Source organism: Entelurus aequoreus, linkage group LG05 (assembly GCF_033978785.1).
Source record: "Entelurus aequoreus isolate RoL-2023_Sb linkage group LG05, RoL_Eaeq_v1.1, whole genome shotgun sequence".
In the NCBI taxonomy this organism is placed as follows: domain Eukaryota; kingdom Metazoa; phylum Chordata; class Actinopteri; order Syngnathiformes; family Syngnathidae; genus Entelurus; species Entelurus aequoreus.
In genome coordinates, this window is record NC_084735.1 from 59187473 (window position 1) to 59205952 (window position 18480).

General features: G+C 37.0%; 1 protein-coding gene across 1 annotated transcript in view; it reads right to left on the reverse strand.

Moving 5' to 3' along the window:
• Positions 1-18480, reverse strand: part of spns2 (SPNS lysolipid transporter 2, sphingosine-1-phosphate) — a 130208-nt gene that overhangs the window by 32673 nt on the left and 79055 nt on the right. Inside the window, exons 6-9 of the mRNA XM_062048477.1 lie at positions 6256-6398; positions 3683-3838; positions 3378-3567; positions 1571-1636 (exon numbers count right to left, since the gene is read on the reverse strand). Of these exons, the coding sequence (XP_061904461.1) occupies positions 1571-1636; positions 3378-3567; positions 3683-3838; positions 6256-6398 (555 nt within the window). The remainder of the gene's footprint in view (positions 1-1570; positions 1637-3377; positions 3568-3682; positions 3839-6255; positions 6399-18480) is intronic.

Here is an 18480-nt window from a genome sequence, read left to right on the forward strand (position 1 = left end):
CTGACCTTCCTTTGAGCAGATTGAGTTTCTGGAGCATCACATTTGTGGGGTCAATTAAACGCTCAAAATGGCCAGAAAAAGAGAACTTTCATCTGAAACTCGACAGTCTACCGGTATTCTTGTTCTTAGAAATGAAGGCTATTCCACAAAATTGTTTGGGTGACCCCAAACTTTTGAACGGTAGTGTATTTTTTGCTTTTTCTTTGGCTTTCTGTGACATTTCAAAACGGACAAACAACAGATGAGAGAAAGAAGACAAAACATCAAAGTTATGCGAGGAAAAAGACTCAAAGCAGTGTCTTGAAACTTTGTAAGGCAGCATTTGTTGTTAATTTGTTTTTTATATCTAATAAATGGTAACATCTTATGACAATTGTGCATCATTTATTAAAACGTAGAAAGTAGGTTTTGTTATAGATCAGACTGGAGGAGCCTCTTATCGTCCAGAAAAGATGGTACAGATTGCATTTGTGTGCTGCATGTTACACAACATAACAAAACAATATAGGTCAGAGTATGATAACATGTATGTATTGTAAATGAGTGTCTCCATCAATTAACATCTGGTGCAGACTGCCAAATTTGAATTAGGTTTTTGTGTGTACAACCTGCTGTTACCATGGAGACACTCATTTACTGCACATTTATGTTATTATAATTTACAATCTTTGTCGACTAGCAGCAGACATCTATAATCTGTAACACCTTTTCTGCAATATAGAATCCCAATCTACAGAATAGACAACATAAACTATTTTTAGCACACTAAGGCTCATCAGGGTGGACCATCAAAACATTGTGGCAAATTCATATGTCTGGAATGATCTAAATGCAAGAAAATGCATAATGCTGGAAGCTTTTTCCTTTTGACACGTGTTAAATAAAACGCAAAATAGTGCTTGCAAAACTGTGATGAGTGTTGATAAATCACATTGTGCGTGCTAAATAATTATAGATGCATTTTATCCGTTTTGTGGGTGATTTGATGATCAGCATATATTTTGCATATTACTAGAGACAGAGACGCAAAATGGATTGCACGCCTTACTCTGCCCACTTAACAGCCGCAATCTACTTTGCACACATTTAGTAGGTCAGCTTTGCGTGTACCTTTAGTAAATCAGGCTTGATAAATCAGATTGTGCATGCTAAATAATTATATTTGCATCTCTTCCTTACAGTATTGTGGGTGTTCTGATGATCAACATATGTTCTGCATAAACATGAAGACAGACACGCTCTTCACCTAAGAGACACAATCCTCCAAGTTCAGTAGATCAGCTTTCTATGAAGTTTGCACGCGTTTTAGTACATGCAAACCTCGTTTTGGTCCAATGTTTCAGTGGATCACCAACAACAACCCCACTAATAAAAGGCTACACACAATGCTATACTTTGTGCGCACTATTTAGCACTTGTTATTTGAAACTTCAGTAGACCAGAGCCCTAAAAAAAGATGAAATGCTAACGCAAAGTAAAAGAGAAAATACAACATGAGTATTTGTAAGGACATTTAAAATACAATAGAATAATTCCCAGAGTACTGTAAGTACATGTTTGCAGAACTTACCATTAAAATGTCGGCCGTTATGGCCCAGTTGAGGAAGAGCAGCGTCTCTCCAATGAAGATACAGACCTAAAAAGAGAGAACAGGATTTAGCAATATGATTATTACATAGCAGTGATGGATTACTTTCCAGTGTGTGGCAAAGAGGACATGTACAGTAAAACTGTACATGCTACTTATAATGAAAGTGCTTTGGTTGCTGCGGTTGAAGAACATGTCATTAAGATTTGGCTCAATTGTGCACAATCACGCAGGTCTTTAGTTTGATTGTGATGGGGCGAGATTATATGCTTACATTTATTTTTATATAAATATACATATGGCTGTACGATACTTTCCAGGGTGGAGAAGTAAACTTTGAATAGCTTGTTGTGGTTGGACATCTGCTACTACCATGTAGACGTGTTCTGGTTGGCAGTATTTCAGTGCTGCTTGTTGATAAGGAAATTCCCCCCTGTTGCTGTGCCAGCACCACACAAGCAGCCAGGTATCGAACACGAGGACCCCGACTGTGTTGCCCTCTCACGAGTGACAAAAACAATCTTTCATCACATTAGTTTGGTGTTGATGAGACAACAGCTGGCAGAGGTCAATCTTTATTACGACACATCTGTCAGCACCATGGAACCTGAGCTTGTACACAATGTCATGTCACCGGTTTGCTGTTTGATGGTTTATTTCTCACCTTTTCACACTTGTGGACGACATTGCTTACACCAGCAATGTCCAAAAGATATCATTTTCTGACATAGCTCAGGTTGTATTGTCCCTTCGTATATTGTACAAAAAATATTTTTTTATTACTGACACATATTATTATATATTATTAGCAAGGCTTTCAACGTTAGCGCGATAATAACAAGTTAACTGACATTTCGTTTAACGAATTAATGTGCAAACGTTCTGTTTCTGCTCAGGTGCAAGATTTACCAACTTAACTACATTTGACACAACACAACAACAACAACAACAACATCGAATAACAACATGCATTAACTAGTGCTGCCAAACAATTACAATTTTACATTTAGATCAGATCTGGGCAAAAGGACATTCCCAAATAATTTTTTGATATCTTTAAGATCGAAGCTGTAGCCGCCAATATGATGCGCAGCGATGTTTTCAAATTACCGTAAGTGTTGAACTATACAAATTATTTCAATGGTTGGAATCTGCGCTTTTGCATGATATACTATAGTTACTATGGTCATCTAATTAGTTACTATGGTAATCTAAGTCACAGCAGCTCAGACGAGGCACCAAGCAGTATGGGTGGGGAGCGTTTCCAGAGAGTGTTTCCAGAGCGGCCAGCCTGAAATGCGGGAGTCAGGGACAGACGCGGAAGGAGATTTTTACAACAAAGTTGTAAAACTTAGTGATATATTAGATTGTAGGTGGATTTTTTTCGTTTTTTCGCGTTCATATTTCGCTGTTTGTTGCCTTGTTGTTGCGTTTCGCTTGATTGTAAAATATGTCGATCGACAGGGGGTGTGATGTTCATGTTGTCAATATTCAGTGTTTTATTGTTCAAAGTTAATATTGTACATTTTTAATCAGATTAATTTGATTCATCACATGGATTTTGACAACCCTGCTAATAAGGTCATACATACATATTTTTTTAGGAAAGTTAATAAGATCCTCTATTCAGATTTTCTATTAAGATAACCAGGTAAGTGTTTGTTGTTGAAGTGGGGTTAATTAGCTAATTAGCTTAGGTAACTATTAAAAAGCGTATTGATCGGTAGATAAATTGGTAGCTGTGATCGTTAGAGAATAAAACATGCAGGTGAGAACATGTGACTCTTACATAAGCTCCTATGATGCTCTTCTTTGCCACGACGAAGATGAGGCAGATGAAAATGGCTGACCCCAGCATGCTGATGGCACAGACCAGCGGGTCGGCTCGCTCCGTCTTCTGGCGGCACAAACGTGTGGTGACGGCCCCGATGAGCACGCCTAACAGGCCCGTGATGCAGGTGATGGCCCCGAAGATAAGACTGAGGTAGAGTATGCCATACTTATATTAGGTTTCAACTGTATTTACAAGCAATATTGGATTGGACATTACATGTTATGATATGTAAGAAAATGTAGGAATATGATTTCTTTCACCTCTCCGTGCTGCTGCAGATCTCTTTCGTGCTGCACGGCTCTGAAGTCTTCTGCACCACCTGAGCTCTGGCCAGGTAGATTGGAATCCACATCCCAAATGCACCCGTGGCAAATGATACGGCCGCAGACGCCAGCGAGGAGAACACGTAACTCCGACTATGGAGGAAACAAATATTGCATCTGATGAAATATATGCTAGAGATGGTATCTATCAATAGTATCCATACCAAGGTGAGTACCGGTAGTAATATTAGATCGATACCAGGTTGATGAGACCGATACTTGTGTTACAGGTTTTTTTTTGTAATGTCCTGCATAAAATTCATACTGTTCACTTAGGCACACTTGGCCCCTCAAACTCCCTGCCCTGCCAGCGAGAACGAGGAGTCAGCAGTGACAGATTATATTTTTGCTCCAATTATTGTTACATCATTTAGTTCAGGGGTCAGCCCTAGTAGCTCTCTAGAGCATTTTTTAAAAAAGGTTGAAAATGGAAAAAGATCGGGAGAAAATACAAACAAATGCAACAGTTTGTTTACATGTAAAATCTTCCACTCCTTCTTTGTCTCATTTTGTCCACCAAAACTTTCATGCTGTGCGTGAATGCACAAAGTATGCTAATCAGGCATATTTGGTCAGAGCATGACTGCAAGCTAATCAATGCTAACATGCTATTTAGGCTAGCTGTATGTACATATTGCAACATTATGCCTCATTTGTAGGTATATTTGAGCTAATTTAATATAATTTATTTTTATTTATTTACCTCTGTGTATACCTCTTTTGCATGTCTCATGACACATTATCTGTATGTAATATTGGCTGCATTTCATTGTTTGCGTGCCATATTGTTCCAGACTACAGCAAACATTACCTCGCTTGCCAAATATTGTAATGAATCTATTAAAAGAAGACAGCCTGCCGTTTCTTTTAACTTGGACACACACATATATACTTTTGGCCATTAAAAGCCAGTAATTTCCAGGAGTTATCTCACCTTCTGAGTAGCCTGTGATTTACTAATGGTTTCTAATGCTGTAAAAATGAGTAGAACAAATATTACATTTCAACATTTCTGTCAACGAAGATTTGCTTCAGCCTGCGACACATAGTTATTTTAATAGTAGGCTAATATAGCTAATATAGACATATAAGTCATGGGTTGCCTTCATTTATAAGACTTATGTAAGACTTTTAAAGTAGTTTTGATAGTAGGCTATTATAGCTAATATAGACACTTATGTCATGTGTTGTCTTTATTATAAGACTTATATACGGCTTTTCATTTTTTGCTGCTCCAGACAGATTCGTTTTTTGTATTTTTGGTCCAATATGGCTCTTTCAACGTTTTGGGTTGCCAACCCCTGATTTAGTTATTCTGGACTAGTGGCTTTTTCCTAAGCAGTTGCGTTTAGTCAGCCGCAATAAGCGAATTATTCTATTATTTTCATAATGTTCTATATTGTATTTAACTTTTTTTTTCTCCTGTGTTTTATCCTAATCATAAATAACTAACTACAGGCAAATTCATCAAATTATTTGACCATGACTTTTTAAGTAAACATAATTTGCATGGGCGATACTGTATTAACTTCTTATAGGATCGATGCCAACATTCTCAATATCGCGTAGCCTGAGTACATTTCTTGCTATTCATGGTGATTGCTGGTCATGGTAATCCATCCCAGCTTTTTCTTTCCAGACAAACACTAAAAATAACTTTATTAACAAACCTGTTGTTGTGTTTTTGCTGCTCAAGACGAGTTTGAGATTTTTTTCCAAAGTGACATCGCTAAATACTGGCCTGGCATGCAAATGGCACCCTTTTGCATCCATACTAATATAAGTATAATCTCTGCTTTGACTAAACACGTGAAGTCTAAAAGTAGTGTTGATGATGACTGCTAAGCAAAGTCAAGCATGAGCTGACAGTTTTATGTGAGAGTCAAAAATAAGTGCTATTAAAATAACACGCTATTAAAAAGTTCTTCCAGACTTGTTGAATGTACAAGCTTGTTTTGCCAATGCTCATATGTAGAATATGGCGCCTCACTTAGAATAACCCCGGCGGGGGTACTTTATGTGGTCGCAAAGCTATTTTTAGAAACATGGCTGCCGAAGTTCTTATGATAACAAAACTGTCACTCATTCAAAATGTTCAGCGTGTGATCAACAAAAGTTTTCTGTGTCTGCTGGCGACGTTTAACATTTTACACTCACTTGGAGAAGTTAAACACGCTAGAACATATAGGGCCGTCAATCCATCACAACTGGGCTGTTCAGTTTGTCTTAGAAGACGTTTGTCCGGACTTCATCTCTTCATGCACAAAGATGTAGATTGGTCAGATCTAGTCTAATTGCTGTTGTCTAGACATTGTTGGGGCATCGGCAACAGCATTTAGACTTCATCTTACCAGCTAAGTGCCCTGAGACTACAATAACCTGACATCAATACCCACAGATGTGGTATAATGTAAATATATACATGTAAAAACTTACACGTCTACAAAACATCTGTCTGTCAAACACAAACAAGTGTAATCACTCTATGGATGTAATATTTCCACACATACTTTTTAGCAAGCGCCTTCATGTCACACAGCCATGATGTGCGCGCCTTGATGCGTCCTCCCATCTGGTCGGCACTTCCTCTCTTTGGCTCGGGAACAAAGAGCAGGATCAGAGTTCCTGCAGTCATGCCCAAAACTGGAGACACCTATTGGAAAAAAAATCACAGTTTGTAAAAATCCAAAAAGTTAACACAAGTAATTTAGCAGTAGTGTAAGTAAACATTACTATTGTTAGCAGTATTATACGTTAACATTAGTAAAAGTAACCATTAGAGTAAGTTATTCACTGCGCTCCCCTTTTCCACATTTTGATATGTTATAGCCTTATTCCAAAATGGAATAAATTCATTTTTGGAATAAGGCTATAACAAAATTCTACGCACAATACCCCATAGTAACAATGTAAAAGGGGCATTTAGAGATTTTTTTTCGAATGTATTAAAAACATTTATAAATAAGAAAACATATGTAAATAGGAATTCACAGCCTTTGCCATGAAGCTCATCCTGTTTCAACTGATCATCCTTGAGATGTTCCTACAGCTTAATTGGGGTCCACATGTGGTCAATTCAGTTGGTTGGACATGATCTGAAAAGACACACACCTGTCTATATATAAGGTTCCACACTGGCAGAGCACAAACCAGGCATATAGTCGAAACAATTGTCTGAAGACCTCTGAGACAGGATTGTCACAGGATTGGTCAATGCACAAATCTGGGGAAGGGTACAGAAAATCAGGATATAGGGAAAGAGGAATGCAGCAATGTACAGAGACATCCTGGATGAAAACCTGCTCCAGAGGATGGCAATGACCCTAAGCGCACAACCAAGATATCAAAGGAATGGCTTTAAGAAGGGGCGGCGTGGCGAAGTTGGTAGAGTGGCCGTGCCAGCAATCGGAGGGTTGCTGGTTACTGGGGTTCAATCCCCACCTTCTACCATCCTAGTCACGTCCGTTGTGTCCTTGGGCAAGACACTTCACCCTTGCTCCTGATGGCTGCTGGTTAGCGCCTTGCATGGCAGCTCCCGCCATCAGTGTGTGAATGTGTGTGTGAATGGGTGAATGTGGAAATACTGTCAAAGCACTTTGAGTAACTTGAAGGTAGAAAAGCGCTATACAAGTATAACCCATTTATCATTTATGTATTTAAGAACAACTCAGTAAATGTCCTTAAGTGGCCCAGTCTGAGCCCAGACTTGAATCCCATTGAACATCTCCGGAGAGATCTAAAAATGGCTGTTCACCGGCACTACCTATCCAACCTGATGGAGCTTGAGAGGTGCTGCAAAGAGGAATGGGCGAAGCTGTCCAAAGACACAATTGGTGTGCCAACCTTGTGGCATCGTATTCAAAAATATTTGAGGCTGTAATTGCTGCCAAAGGTTCATCAGTAAAGTATTGAGCAAAGGCTGTGAATACTTGTGTACATGTTATTTCTTCCCATCGAGAGGAGCCAGGTGAGGTGGTTTGGGCATTTGGTCAGAATTCCCCCCCCCGAACACCTCCATGGGAAGGTGTTTAGAGTGCGTCCGTCCGGGTAGGAGACCACGGGGAAGACCCAGGACACGGCGGAGAGACTATGTCTCCCAGCTGGCCTGGGAACGCTTCGGGATCTGGACGATGTAGCTGGGGAGAGGGAAGTCCGGGCTTCTCTGCTTGGTCTGCTAACTCAGCAACCCGACTTCGAATAAGCGGAAAAAAATGGATGAATAGATTGATGGTTATTTCTTTCTTTTTAATACATTTCAAAAAGCTCCTAAAACGTTATCACATTGTCATTATGTGATATTGTGTTTAGAATTTTGAGGACAAAAATGAATTAATTACAATTTGGAATAAAGCATGACGCTGTGAATACTTTCCAGATGCATTGTAAGTTAGCATTAGTATGCGTTAGCATTAGTATATTCATAAATAGTATAAGTTAGCATTACCATTTGTTAGCATAAGTATAATGTATCATTAGTATACGTTAGCATGAGTATATTCATCATTAGTATAAATTAGCATTAGCATATGTTAGCATAAGTATAATTTATCATTAGTATAAACTCGCATTACTATAACTCAGCATGAGTATACTTTATCATTAGTATAAGTTAGCATTAGTATATGTTCGCATAAGTATAATTTATCATTCGTATGAATTAGTATTAGTTAGCGTGTGTATACTTTATCATTAGTATAAGTTAGCATTAGTATATGTTCGCATAGGTATAATTTATCATTAGCATGAGTTAGTATTAGTTAGCGTGTGTATAATTTATCATTGTATAAGTTAGCATTAGTGTAAGTTAGCACAGGGGTCTGCAGCATTTTGCCACCTCTTCTAGTAAAGAAAAATAGTATAAGGCTGAAAAACGTAACATAGCCTATAAACTTTTAAAAGTTTTCATCTTTTTTTTATTTGACAGAAAAAGCCACCCGTCCATGTGAAATTAAACTCTTTTTGCTTTTCTCTATTCTTTTTTTGGCAAGTATTCATGGTTGGCTTACTCAAGAGGTTGCACACTCAAGAAGCTGAACTGAAAACACAGGCTTCCCTTTTACTTGCCCTCCTTGCGCTTTAGGACTCAGCCTGTGTGCATTCACTGCCTGAGTCCCCAGACAGTCGGAAATGATTGAACTATTTTTGAAAATGCAAACTTTTCTCACTCTTGGGTTGAAAAAAAATCTGAGGGAGTCACAACAAGGAGGCATAAGAGCCACATAAGACTCCAAAGGAAACCCCTGTGTTAGCATGGGTATAATTAATCATGAGCATGCAATTATAATGTACCATTGGTAAAAGTTAGCATTAGTATCATTTATAATAGTATACATTAGCATGGGTAAGAGTCAGCATTAGTCTAAGTTAGCCTGAGTATAAGTTAGCATTAGTATAGTTTACTGGGTATAAGTTAGAATTAGCATAAGTTAGCACAAGTATAAATTGGCATGGGAATAAGTTAGCATTAGCATAGGTTATTAGCATAGTATAATTTAGCACGATTATAAGTTAGCACTAGGCAAGTCAAGTCAAGTCAAGTCAAACTTTATAATTTTATAACTTTATAGCACATTAAAACAATCAAAGTGCTTCACAAGGCACATAAGACAGTGACTAATACAACAAACAGTAATAAATAACAGCACATGTTTGTTAAAATTAGTTAAAGTTTAGTTAAAACTGTTAAAACGAGATAAAACCCAGGTGCTATTTGCAGAACGCTTGTGAAAAAAGATGTGATTTCAGCAAGGTTTTAAAATGATCAAGTGTTTGTGCAGCCATACTGTGCAGGGGCAGATTGGGGGCAACCACAGAAAAGACTCTGTCCCCTCTAGTACTGAGTATCTTGAGTGTGTGACAGACAAAAGTAGTTTGTTTGCAGACCTCAATGCTCTACCTGGGGAGTGAGGCCAGTCCATTTAAACATTTCAAAACAAAGAGCACCATTTTCAAAGTACCAGTAGAATTGTACTTTACCTCTATATAGAAGTTATTATCATATATATCTGATTTATGACACCTAAAGAATTAAAACAATTGTAGATAAATAAATATGATCAAAATAGTATCAATCTCACTGAGATTCCCGAGCCATTTTAGAGATAACCACAGATCCCTTTCCCATCAACAACAATACTAATCAAGCAGACTTTGCGAGAGCCAACAACGATTACTTTTGGAAAAATGATGACCCAGGACCTTATATTTTGGAGCCCAAACACAAAGAGGATGAGCGATAAGTTTCAGAAGCCGAGGGATAAATGCAGTTTCATTGTGACACTATAGCATCCGCAGCATTGCTAAGTACTAAACATACAAACAAACCATAAAAAACCAAAATAAAACAAACACTTAGTGTAATATTTCCACTCTCGCTGGGATGCCGACCGACAGGACTAACTAATACTTTCACTGAATGTCAACTCATGTTTTGAAGTGTAATATACTTGACACTATACATTTACTCAAATTAACTCAGTCAAAGCAACAAGATAACTTGACTGAGTTGAGTTGAGTCAACATTTTTTTTTTTTTACAGTGTAGTTTAAAATTACAGTTCATGATAAAACCAAGGTTTTTCAGAAAAGTGCAGAGAATGAGGCAAGTTTAAACTGTTTAAACCATTTAAAATTTTTGGACCACCAAATACATATTGTACATCTCTGTCCTGCTTTTGTTCAAGCTAAAAATATTGCTGCTATCCATGCTTGGACTTTTTGTATACAATTCAGGAGGGGTGGGATAATGTAAAGGCCTGATTTATTAAAGGTTTGCGTGTACTAAAACCTATCTATCTATTAGATGTGTGCAAAGTGGATTGCGTCTGTTAAGTGAGCACAATTAAAATTAAGATTAGTTTATTTCAAAGGGGACAATGCAATTTTATAAAACACTTGACTAGACACTGTTAAAAAAAGCCAGAATTAGCCAAAAGGCTAGTTTTTATCTGTAGTCCCCTGGCCGTGATGTAACAAAGGCAGTAAAATAGCAATAAAGCGTGCAATCAATTTTGTGTCTCTGTCTTCATTAATATGCAGAATGTATGCTGGGAGAAGAATATGCACATTTGATTAATTAGCACACGCAATGTGATTTATCAACACTCATCACCATTTTGCGAGCACTATTGAGTGTTTTATTTAGCACGTGTCAGGGCAGATTGACACAATCACACACGGCTGGGGGATCAGTTCACATGCTGCACAAACCAAAAGTAGGGAGAGAACCCTCCGTCCTATGTGTGTGTCAACATTTTGGACGGTCAGTATTAAAAAAATATTAGACATATGGTCTATTCAGCAATCTACTTTTATAATGTTATAGCTGCTCGAAAAGTTAGAGGGCTGATTAACACAAATTCAATTGATATGTTTTAGTGTCCTGTGGCATTTTTTAAATGTTGTTTGTGTCTTCATTTAGTATATGTATTACTATAACATATCTCCTACATCAGGGGTGTCCAAACTTTTTCCACTGAGGGCCGCACACTGAAAAATCAAGGCAAGCGGGGGCCATTTTGATATTTTTTTATTTTAAAAACCAATACAATATATGTATAAAAAATATACATTTAGGCCTCCACTCAGGCTTGATCCTGGGGACCCCATAGGGTTTAGGTTAAAAAAATATGTAAAAAATGTGTCATTATTTAGTATTATTATTATTATTATTCAAAGTTTAAATATCTAGATCAATATTAGGTATATTTGTCAATATACCGTTTTTTCTTTTTTTAAAGATTTAAGTTATATGCTCTCTTTGTCAAAGAAAACCCTGTTTTTTTATGGAAAAAACACAAAATATGCAATATTTTCCCGCAATAAATTTTTTAAGTGGAACATTTCAGATTATATAATAATTGGAACTCATAACATAACTCATAACAACATTGATTTTAATTTATTATTATTTTTTGAGCTATGACACTTAAAAAAAAAAAGTCCCACTAAAATTATTGGGGATCCAAAAGGGTCCTGCTCAGTAAAGTGTTAAAAAATAAATCGTAATTTTTTTTAAAACTGTTAACACAATAGTCTCGAGATCAACTTCAGATCCATCCGCCAATTATAACTTGTATTGTTGTTTATTATGTTCCTTGTTTGTTCGTTGTAGGCCCTTTTTATGGCCCTGCCATCAGTGTGTGAATGTGTGAATGTGTGTGTGTGAATGGGTGAATGTGGAAAATAATGTCAAAGCGCTTTGAGTTCTTAAAAAGGTAGAAAAGCGCTATACAAGTACGACCCATTTACCATTTACCATTCTTTAAAAAAAAAAAAAACTTAGTTTTTTATATGGCAAACACAAAATATGCAACATTTTCCCCAAAAAATATCTCAAAGTGGAATATTTAATGTGGCGTAATTGGAGCCTTGAATAGGTCAATAATTCATAATAACATTGTTTTTGATTCATTATTATGTTTTAAAGAAAGAAACAGCCTGCATGACAGCTTAGTGTTATTAGAGTCAACATAGCAAAATTTCCTTGTTACATTTCACCTGTTTGCTCTTTTATACCACTTTTTAGGTTTTTTATTTATTTTTTATCGTATTTTTAGAATGTGCTGTGGGGCCGTTAAAAAATTACCTGCGGGCCGCACTTTGGACATCCCTGTCCTACATGAAAAGACGTCTTTCATTGTGCATTTTCATGCGTTTGTGTCATTCAAGATATGTTTCTGTTGTCTAAATTGCGATATAGGAAAGGTGTTGCGGAATATAGATGTGTGCTGCTGGTTCAACACATCGCACACATGTAGGCGCATTATAACATAAATGTGCAGAAAGCGATCGTCTGTCTCGGTGGTAAAAGCTTTGTATACACGCAAAATCTTCATTTAAATAAGGCGGTCTGCACCACTTTTCAATTGCACACAGTCTTAGTAGCTCACACACACAACACGCCCACTCACAGGACATGCAATTTTATTTTTTGCATAGTGTGTAAAATGAGGTGGCACGAATGTTTAGGTAAAAACCTCTTAGTGTAATTGAAGACAAACATAATGCTAAAATGTTGTAATCATATTTATTACTACATATCTGTATTTCAAGTGCAAATAACCGTGCAGGAACATCCACTGTTTCGAACAAATATTTTAAAAAAACGTACAGTTGCGTGTCTTTAAAGTGACAATGTAAACATTTAGTGTGAAACAATAATGTTCACTTTAGTATCTTTCAACTTTTACTTCCTGAGAAGCAGTCTCCTCCTCAGTGGACATGTTTCTATCAGTCTGGAAAATGATATCCATCCATCCATCCATTTTCTACCGCTTATTCCCTTCGGGGTCGCGGGGGGCGTGGGAGCCTATCTCAGCTACAATCGGGCGAAAGGCGGGGTACACCCTGGACAAGTCGCCACCTCATCACAGGGCCAACACAGATAGAGAGACAACATTCACACTCACATTCACACACTAGGGACCATTTAGTGTTGCCAATCAACCTATCCCCAGGTGCATGTCTTTGGAGGTGGGAGGAACCCACGCAGTCACGGGGAGGACATGCAAACTCCACCCAGAAAGATCCCGAGCCCGGGATTGAACCCAGGACTACTCAGGACCTTCGTATTGTGAGGCAGACGCACTAACCCCTCTTCGACCGTGCTGCCCCTGGAAAATGATATTTCTCAGAAAAATTAACTAACAATTTAACTTTCAACAGAGTAAATAACTCACAAACTGATGTTTGGCTTCGCTGGCTTCAAATATATTTTCTGGCAGACAGTTTATGAGGAGGCGACTTGTCCAGGGTGTACACTGCCTTCCGTCCGAGTGAGACAAGCAGTGAAAAAATAGATAGATGAATTTAGTAATAATCAAGTAGCTCTTCAGTTTTTTCATAGTTCGCGAGTTGAACATTTTATTTGGTGATTACCTCAGTGCAGTGCGGCTGGCTCTGTGTCGCCTTGAAAACGCTCGAGACGAAAAACTGCTTCGCAGAACGCATACTCTCTTACCTCCGCCAAAGAGGTTATGTTTTCACCCGGGTTTGTTTGTCTGTTTGTTACCAACATAACTCAAATAGTTATGGATAGATTTTGATAAAATTTTTTTAGGAAATGTTTAAAAAAAAACAATTCCTCTCATCGACGACGAACACACTTCACTTCCTGCTTACGGCGTTCCACGCCGTGCAGAGAGTTCTGGGAAATGTAGTTTATTTTCAGACCCAGCCAACGCTAAAACGCTGGAAAAAAAACTACACATGATGAAATCTTAACATTGCAACACATGCCAATACGGTCGGGTTAGATTAGTAAAGTGCAATTTTAAATTTCCTGTGAAATATCCTGCTGAAAACGTCTCGGTATGATGACGTCTGCGCGTGACGTCACGGATTGTAGCGGACATTTTGGGACACCATTGTGGCCAGCTATTAAGTCGTCTGTTTTCATCGCAAAATTCCACAGTATTCTGGACATCTGTGTTGGTGAATCTTTTGCAATTTGTTTAATGAACAATGGAGACAGCAAAGAAGAAAGTTGTAGGTGGGAAGCGGTGTATTAGCGGCCGGCTGCAGCAACACAAACACGTAGCTGGTGTTTCATTGTTTACATTCCCGAAAGATGACAGTCAAGCTTTACCATTGGCCTGTGGAGAACTGGGACAACAGAGACTCTTACCAGGAGGACTTTGAGTTGGATACGCGGTACCGTGAGTACGCAGCTGTGGCTTCCAAACATTGGATCGCTTGCCCGTACGTGCGTGCCGCTATGTGCATGTCATGTACGTAACTTTGGGGACTTTGGGGAAATATATGTGCTGTATGAACTTGTCCAGGGTGTACACTGCCTTCCGTCCGAGTGAGACAAGCGGTGAAAAAATAGATAGATGAATTTAGTAATAATCAAGTAGCTCTTCAGTTTTTTCATAGATCGCGAGTTGAACATTTTATTTGGTGATTACCTCAGTGCAGTGCGGCTGGCTCTGTGTCGCCTTGAAAACGGTGGAGATGAAAAACTGCTTTGCAGAACGCATACTCTCTTACCTCCGCCAAAAATGTTATGTTTTCACCCGGGTTTGTTTGTCTGTTTGTTACCAACATAACTTGAATAGTTATGGATAGATTTTGATTACATTTTTTTAGGAAAAGTTTTAAAAAAAACCAATTCCTCTTATCGACGACAAACACACTTCACTTCCTGCTTACGGCGTTCCACGCCGTGCAGAGAATTCTGGAAAATGTAGTTTATTTTCAGACCCAGCCAACGCTAAAGCGCTGGAAAAAAACTACATACCACGTTTTTGTTTGATACCATAAGGCGTCGCGCTATTATTGTGAATACTTTAAAACCGCAATACCGCAGTATCCACAAAACCTTTATACCCCTACTATATACTATTGATATATAACTACAACTAACATGCATGTTCTTGCATCTAGATCATTCCAGTGCAACAATGCAGTTACTGCTGGTGTATCAAAACACTGGTAGTGCGGTCTCCCGTAGTGCTCCTAAAGGTAGCTTCTGTAGTCTAAATTGCTCCAAAAAAGTGGTACAGATTGTAGTTGTGTGCTGCATGTCACACAACAAAACAGCACATGCATGATGTCATGAATGTGCAGTGGATGAGTGTCTCCATGGTGAAACACAAAATCCTCATTTAAATATGGATGACAGTCTGCACCACGTTTGTACTTGTTATCAATTGTACACACAGTCTTAGTAGATCACCTGCAACACGTCTAATAGTACACACAATTGTATACTTTGTACACACTATTTAGTACTTTCTGTTTGGATTTTAGTAGATCAGACCCAAAGTTTTCATAGCTTAAGTTGTTATCTAAGTATATCCAAATGATAACAGTCAGAGCCGGCCCAAGGCATAAGCGTACTAAGCGCTTGCTTAGGGCCCCGCGGCCACCAGGGGGCCCCCAAAAGCAATTAACAAAAAATTATTATTTTTTATTTTTTGCATGTACGTGTCTGAGTCAGACTCGTACATGGCAGTGATTCGTATTAATAACAAAGTCGGCCATCAGATTTCTTACAGTGATGTCATAAATGACTTTGCCTCCAGAAAAGCCAGGAAGCACAGGTTTTAAGGAGTGGGTGGAGTGGTGTGGGTGGTGAAGAACAGAGGAACAAAACTGTGATGTGATGGTCAAATGTGTGAATTCAGGACCTTAATTTAAGGTAGTTTATTTTGATTTTTTCCCCAAAAATGTTTTGCACATCGTTATGTACATTTACATAGTTTTAATATGTAGTAACTTTATATTTGTTTATAAACCGTTATGTTACCTTGTTTCTAGTAACTCTGTTCATTAATATTATTTAAGTATTTGCTTGATATTTAATTTAATTATGTTGTTTTTTGTACAATTGAATTTGTTCCTTTTTATATATATTTAAGTGATTTTATTGTTGCACTTTATTGTTTTTCTTGCACTACGAATTATTTTTGCACATTGCTGTTTCAGGTTTTTGTTACCAAAAATAAAAAAGTGAATCAGAATCAGCTTTATTGTCCAGTTATGTTTAACACACATGGAATTTAACTTCAGTAGACTGCGCTATCTTTGTAAAAAGTAAACATTAAATATGAACAATTAACTAAAAATATAAACTAGTAATTAAAGACTAATATGTACAAGACTGATGAGACAAGATGACACTTTTACTGTAAATACAAAGCTTTATCACTTGGACTGTTCAACCCCAGGCCACTCTTGTAGCTGAATGTTTTCTACATTTTAAGATTAGGAACCATATGTGGCACTCTGGACATCATTTGTTCATTCATTGGTATTATTTATGTTCTTAACTGGGCCACCCCCATATCTTTATAAATGACATGTCATTTGTAAAGACATGCCAGGCTGACAATAGGATAATGTAAACAACACTGCCAGAGCCGCAATGAGTTTATAGTAGGTGTGTGAATGATCAACAATCAATATTATTGGCAGAAATAGAGGGCCCCAAAATCAAATTTTGCTTAGGGCCCCATGGAGGCTTGGGCCGGCACTGATAACAGTGAAACTATAACAATACAAACATGCACAAATGTGATTGTACATATAAACTCCAATCATTCTTGAAGTTAACAAGACAGTTTACAGTGCCGCAAAATATTGTCTCCAGGGAGATAGAAACATTTTGAAATCTAAGAACAAATAAAATAGTGACTATTTGTGGGTCAGACATAATAATGACTCAACGCTTTAAAAAAAAACTTTAAAATTGTCAAATTTCAATCATTTTTGGGATTCTCTGTACATTCAAAACTGCTTATCATGAATATAAGTTCTTAACTTTATTGTATTCATGATATATTTATCAGCTACGGCTGTATCATCTACACATTTTTTTTCTATGTCTAATCTATTTTTTTAATTTTATTTCTCTATTCTCTTTTCTCTGCTGGTCCTAAATACTCAACTGAATGTACTGCATGTTGTTGATTGTACAGAAAATATTTTGCAGTACAGCAATGTACTGTTATGTTCATCTATTATCTGAAGGTTTATGTTTATGAATGAAACACACATTTGATCAACTGGCAATATCTCACAAAGCAATTTCATCTTCCACAGCATATTTTGCATATTACATTTGTAGCTTATGAACAGCATTAAGCGTGTGCAAAAAAAAGTATGAAGCGAGTTTCTCTTGGCTTTGGGAAGCAGATGAGGGTCTTAACGTGTGAGGATCACACATATTGAATATTTCCTTTTTCTTGACGGGAGAGATTTAAATATACAGTAATGATGTTCTGTCCTCCTACACAAAACACTTCTCATTTTTAAAATGCATTACAATCAATAGATTTTAGTTTATTATATTAATCAATATGTTTGTGCCATTCTGTTTAATCAATACCATTTGTGTCACCATTTTTAAAAAAGAGACGTAGAAAAGCAGGATAAAATCGACTGTAAAATATATATTTTTTAATTAAAGTGTCCCGCACGTTGATCTAATTGCATGTTTAATATTAATTCAAACTACGATGAACACTGGAGAAATAGCATTTGTTCCCACTTCCTAAATTAAATTTAACTTCACTTTCTTTAAAATGCAACAATATAGTTTAAATGTACACTTAAGTCAGGTGTGTCCAAACTTTTTCCAATGAGGGCCGCACACTGAAAAATCAAAGCAAGCAGGGGCCATTTAGATATTTTTTATTTAAAAAACCAATACAATATATGTATAAAAAATATACATTTAGGCCTCCACTCAAGCTTGATCCCGGGTACCCAAAGGGTTTTGGTCAAAAAAATATAAGAAAATGTGTCATTATTCAGTATTATTATTTTTATTATTATTCAAGTTTTAAATCTCTAGCTAAACATTAGGTCTATCTGTCAATATAACATTTTTAAATATTTAAGTTGTATGCTCTTTTTGTCAAAGAAAACCCAGTTTTTTATGGAAAAAACACAAAATATGCAATATTTTCACCCAATAAAATTTTTAAGTGGAATATTTGACATTATATAAAAATTGGAGCCTTAAAAGGGTCAATAACTCATAACACCATTGATTTTAATTCATTATTATTTTTTGAGCAATGACACTTAAAAACACATCACACTAACATTATTGGGGATCCAAAAGGGTCCTACTCATTAAAGTGTTAAAAAATAAATTATACATTTTTTTTACTGTTTACTTTTAACACAGTAATCTCAATAATCTCAACTTCAGATCTATCCGCCAATTATACATTTTATTGTTGTTTATGTTTTTTGTTTGTTCGTTTGAGGCCTTTCTTTGAA